Raw genomic sequence first — 5636 nt, 5'->3', positions numbered from 1 at the left:
AGGCCGAAATGGCAGATCTACATTTTTGACATTAATTATTTTACTTTTTTATTGAGTTAATTGAGTCGGGCAGTTTTTTAATAGGTAACTTCTACATTGACTTTGGAAAGTAGTATCACTGAAATAAACCACTTGCATCGCTAGAGGTATTCCATTTCCAATGATCATATCAAATATCTGAAATGGGAAATGAGCCATCATCTTCACACAGTAAGGGGGTATCAGATGAAGATCTCTGATATCGGTTGCTATAGTGTCAATATCAAATACCATTTCCATTACCACATCAGTGTCTATTTTTTTCTCATGGTTTGGATGAGAATATCGTACATCAGTTTTGTCCCTTTCCCACTTAAAATTTTTAACATCATTTAATTAATTGATTGTTTTGTAACATGAAACATAGACATAATGTACGTAAGCTAAAGGAGGAATGTTTCTTCTCTGAGTGAGTAATGCTCATATTTTGTTAAAAAATATGATCAACATTCCCTTAAGTTAGACAAGTAGACATGGTAGGAGCTGTCTAAATCCAACTCTGATACCTGGACGGATATCTGCCTTCACCGGCCCATCCAAAAATACCCATCTTTATAGGCATTCCCCAAAATGGGATTGGTTCTGAAAATTCCAAGCTCATTTGGACTAGGTCAACGCATGATTCACAGAGGTAATTCTTTTACCTGTGTTTCTCTTTGTAAAAAAACGTATTATTTTATTCTCTTCATCTGGGAAAGTGGGACCTCAGAATTTTAAACCAAAATTTGGATGCTGACATTTTGTGAATATTTTGATATCCTATTTCTAGGTATCAGCAATAATATCTTGTACTGGCATCTCTTATGTCTTGACCCCTATGATATCGGATTTCTGTTCAATATCCGATATTCAATATCTGAAATCGTCCAATATTAAATATAATAATATTATCGGCAGGTAAACACTAGTAGGCCAATTCTACATCTTAGCCGCATGATAAATGTGGAATACAGAATGCCAATCTCTCACAAAAATGTCACACATCCAAAGTATGGGTATCTTATATTATCAAAGTATGGGTATCTTAATATATTAAAAATAAAAATAAAAATGCTATCACAGTTGAACTAGGCAACATGCCAAATCTGATACGACAAGGACAAGGGAGAAAGATAAATGTAAGTTCTTCTGAGACATCAAGCAGCCGGCGGATTGGGGTGGTGGAAAGAAATCTGGTGCCTTCGCCATCAAAGCCTTGATAGCCCGCCATGCCCACGAAACATAAATCTGAAGCCATCATTCAAATTGCAAATGAAATCGAGATGAAACCAAAAGTTTGGAGACGGTGATATGAAACCGCCAATAGGAAGATGAATCATTCATTGCGTCGAGGATGAAATCACTAATGTTCTTCAGACATTTCCTTGAAGTCAATACTGTGCAAATTCTATAAATTTATCTTCAAATGCTTATCATGAAGAAGTTGGAACCTTTCTGTTGGGCAGTAAAACTGATGTGTTGTAAATTAATATGAAATGAAGTTGTTATGGAATTAACTTACATCATTAAAAATGTAGGAAAAGAGTAATATTCAACCGTCGAGCACCATTTTTGGCCTCATATTAACAAATGTTTTGGACACCAATTCTTTGAAAATGATTACAGATAGGTAATCCACGATGTAAAAAAGGCAAAGTTGTAAACCAGAACAGGAAGTAAATCCGAAGGGGATCTCAAGAACTTAATGGGGAAACGAGAGACGATGGCGAAAGACAAGAACGTTTACAAAAGATGAATCGTGTTTAACAACTTTGGAGCCTTGAGATAAAACGTCTCTCGTCATCGTCCCTTCCATAATCTCGCGAAGACCAAAAACGAAAGACGATGGCGAAAGGCAAGAACTCGTAAACAAAAGATAAAACGGGTTTATCCATTTCTGAGCTTTAAGATAAAACGCCTCGCGTCATCCTCCATTCGATAATCTCGCTAATACCAAATACGAGAGACGATGGCGGAAGGCAAGAACGTGAACGAAGATAAAAAACGTGTATACCCAGTTTGGAGCCTTAAGATAAAACATCTCTCTTCATCGTCCCTTTTAAAATCTCGCGAAGACCAAAAAGAGAGACGATGGCAAAAGGCAAGAACACGTTAACAAAATATAAAAGACGTGTTTACCCATTTTGGAGCCAATCCACCGGGCGTAGCGGCTGAAATGGATGCACTCCGCTAGAAGATATCGAACCCTTTGAGTACATTCCGACGTCATCAAGCTCTTCTAAAAGGCGTGTCATCTGAGACCTGACGAGTTTGACATCCCCAGAAAGTATATCAAGGTAGTTGCCGATCACGCCCTGAGGAGGCCCGGCGTTCGCGTCGAGTTCTTTGACGAGGCGGTTCATGATGCGAACGTTAAGACCAGACGAGATGTGCTCTATGATCCAGTAGAAGTTGTGGAAGCCGTAGAATCGGTGGATCTTTTCCAAGCGCTCGGGCTTGTTCCGAGGGAAGAGGGGAGCGAAGAAGCACTTCGGCTGGCATTCCCGCCTGAGAAATTCGCAGACGGAGCAGCCTTCTAGTGGCCTTTCGTTTGAGCCCATGACTGTTGAAGAAGAGGAAGAATGAGAAGAAGAAGATGAAGATGGAGAGGATGAGAGAGGAGAAACGGGATGTATAAATTATTTGAGATCTGGCGAGAGATTATGGCTGTCAATCGCCCGGTATGACCCGTTATTTCTGTTCTTTAGCGTTGGGCCCTATTCAAATGGGTTCTCTAGCGACCAAACTCTTCCGCCCAAACCGCTCTTCGACTGAAAGAGAGAGGGAGGAGAGAGACAGAGAGTAGAGAGAAAGGGATAGATGAAGAAAGAGAGAAAGGGAGTGTGTATAGAAAAAGATGAATCTATCTAGACTACTATAATAGGAATTGGTGTACCCTTCTGGCCTCTGATTGGCTGAAAAAGAGTGAGAGAGAAGAGTGAGAGTGAGAGAGCCTCGTCCCTGCCGCCACGCCCTCCTCCCCCGGCCTCCCTTGCCCCCTCCCCCCCGCCGGCTCACCCTCCTCCCCTCGCCCCCCCGCCGGCTCACCCTCCTCCCCCTCCTGCACCTCCCGTTGCAGCCCCGTCCCTCCACTGGCTGCTCGCTTTCTCCCTGCCGCCACCCCCTTCCCCACCGCTCACTTTCTCCCTGTGCAGTGTGCAGTGCAATGTGTGAATATTCTGTGTGTGCAGTTGGCTGACAAGAGAGTGAGAGAGAAGGAAAGAGTGAGAGATCCCCTCCCTGCCACTGGCCTGCCCTCCTGCGCCCCGCACAAAGGCACGAAATTCGCACCGCACCCCACACAAAGGCACTAAAAATTATCTAAAGCGAGCATTGCCTGCGGGCTCCACTAGTAGAGAGAAAGAGAGAAAGAGAGAGATCGAGCAAAAGAGAGAAAGAGAGAAAAAGAAAGATAGTGGGATGAGAGAGAAAGAGAGAGATGGACTGAAAGAGAGAAAGAGAGAAAGAGAGGAGAGAGAGAGAAAGCGAGAGAGAGTGGAGAGAGAGATGGAGAGTAGGCTTCAAGGATTCGGACAGATCGTTCGAATGTTCATTCGGATCGGGCATTCAACCGATCGAAGCTGAACACTGATCTGTGCCCTTCAAATCTGATCCAAACCCGATCTGAGCAACTGTTCGGATCGGATTGTTCGAACAAGGCGGCTGTTTGGATCGAATGTTCGAATAAGATCCGATTCGAACATGTTGTTCGAATCAGATCGAATCGAATGTTTGAATCCGCCGGCGATAGTGGCCGCCCAGCTGCGCCCAACGCTGGCCAGCGGCTGCCATCGACCATCCAGCGGCCGCCAGCGTCGGCAAGTGGCCGACAGCACTGGCCAGCGGCCGCTTGCCCTGGCCAGAGGCCACCAGCGCCGACCAACGGCCGCCAACGCTGGCCAGCGTCGGCTAGCAGCCGCTCGCGCCGCCCAGCGGCCGCCCGCAACGGCCAACGACCATCCAGTGCTGGCAAGCGGCCATCAGCACTGGCCAGCGGCTGCCAGCACCGCTAAGCGGGTTCTAGCGACCATCCCTCACCTGCTGGCACTGGCCAGCGACCATCCAGCAGCAGCTAGCGCTAGCCAACGACTGCTAGCAGCTGCCAGCGCCGGCAAGCTGCTGCCAGCATCGGTGATGCAGGACGACAAGGGGAGAGGCAACTTGAGGAGAGAAGACTAGGGAGACGGGTATGACAATGATGGTGGAAAAGGCAGGATGGGTTTGGGTAGAGGGATAAAACAGACCACAGAATTCACACGATCGAATTCGAAAACTTAACGCCCATGAAATGATGGTGGTGCAACTATGTTCCTCGTAGAGGGAGGGAGTACTGTCTTCAACTACCGCCACGATGCCGAGGCACCAAATCCAATACTCGAATTCATGTTCACAAGAAATCTCACGAAATGAAGAATTTGGTGGAAGGACAGAGATAATCAAATGAAACTGACAATGGTGGAAGAATACTCGTGGAACACTAGACGAAGAATACATGACACCAAAGAGTTCAGGTGTACCTCGGCACCAGAGTACGTGATGAGGCTGTGGGAAATCCTAATCGTAACGTGGCTCGGCGATCCAGGCATTATATGGCCCACTGGACGAAATAACTGGGAGTGTCGGGTGTTGAGCGGCCCTGGCGATGAACGTGGCAGACGAGCGACGAATGTAGACATACGACAGACAAGGCTGCTCGATGCATCATTGGCGGGAGGATTGATGTGCGCTTCGACAGGATGTCGCGGATCCAATTGTGCGGTCAGTTGGCGGGGGTCAAGGGGGGAGTCGCCCCCTTGCTAGGTGCGAGGCAATGGGGCGTCTGGGTTGGCGGCCTGCGCAGTGTTGCTTGCATGGGCAGTCGGTGACGGTGTCTGGGGCGTTGGGTGGCCTAGCGCCTTAGCGCAGTGTGGCCAGGTGCTAGGGCGCGGGGGCGGCCTGGCGCTAGGGCGCTAGGCGGCCTTGCACCTGGGCGCGGGGCGGCCAGGCGCTTGAGTGCGAGGCGGCCAGGTGTGTGGGCACTGGGCGGCCTCTCACTGGGGCACTGGGTGGCCTCGCACTAGGGCGCTAGGCGGCCTAGTGCTTTTGCGCGAGGCGGCCAGGCGTGAGGGCGCTGGCGGCCTTACACTGGGGCAGTGGGCAGCCTGATGCGAGGGCGCTGGGCGGAAATGAGGAGAGAAGAGAGGGAGAGAAAGAGAGAGAGAGAAGTGGAAGCGGCAGCCGGCGATGTGTGGCGGCGTCGACGGAGGCGGCGGTGACGAACTAGAAGGTGGAAGATAGGGGAGGCTAGGGCAAGCCCTCCAAGAAGAATTAACAAAAACTCAATTCTTGAATTATGACTTGCCTAACTGTTTCTTGAAACATTGGCCTATACATATAGGCCTTGGAGGAAAGAGAAAATATAGTTAAAAGAAATAAAAATAAAGACTAGCGACGTGGCGAGCGATAGGGTTTTGTGTCACATCAGGGAGCAGTTCTGGATCTGCCTTTGGCGATGTGTCAGGACGCATGAAGGGGCATGCGTGGGTGGAGACGTGCCTGATGCTGGCATGTTGACTTGATCCGGTGATGATGGCGACATGTCGTCAAAAGTCATGTTGACTTCACATGACGATGGTGAC

General features: G+C 48.3%; 1 protein-coding gene across 1 annotated transcript; it reads right to left on the bottom strand.

Moving 5' to 3' along the window:
• Positions 1 to 1015: 1015 nt before the first annotated feature.
• LOC144706671 (protein IAL1-like) lies at positions 1016 to 2684 on the bottom strand. Its single transcript, XM_078579673.1, has 2 exons — positions 2158 to 2684; positions 1016 to 1266 (listed from the first exon to the last, which is right to left on the bottom strand). Exons 1-2 carry the CDS (start codon positions 2577 to 2579, stop codon positions 1227 to 1229), a joined length of 462 nt encoding a protein of 153 aa, XP_078435799.1. The 5' UTR covers positions 2580 to 2684; the 3' UTR covers positions 1016 to 1226.
• Between the last annotated feature and the right edge of the window lie 2952 nt (positions 2685 to 5636).

Source organism: Wolffia australiana, chromosome 8 (genome assembly GCF_029677425.1).
Source record: "Wolffia australiana isolate 7733 chromosome 8, ASM2967742v1".
Taxonomy (NCBI): domain Eukaryota; kingdom Viridiplantae; phylum Streptophyta; class Magnoliopsida; order Alismatales; family Araceae; genus Wolffia; species Wolffia australiana.
Note: the sequence above shows the minus strand (reverse complement) of the source record. Positions and strands in the feature narration are given on the sequence as shown.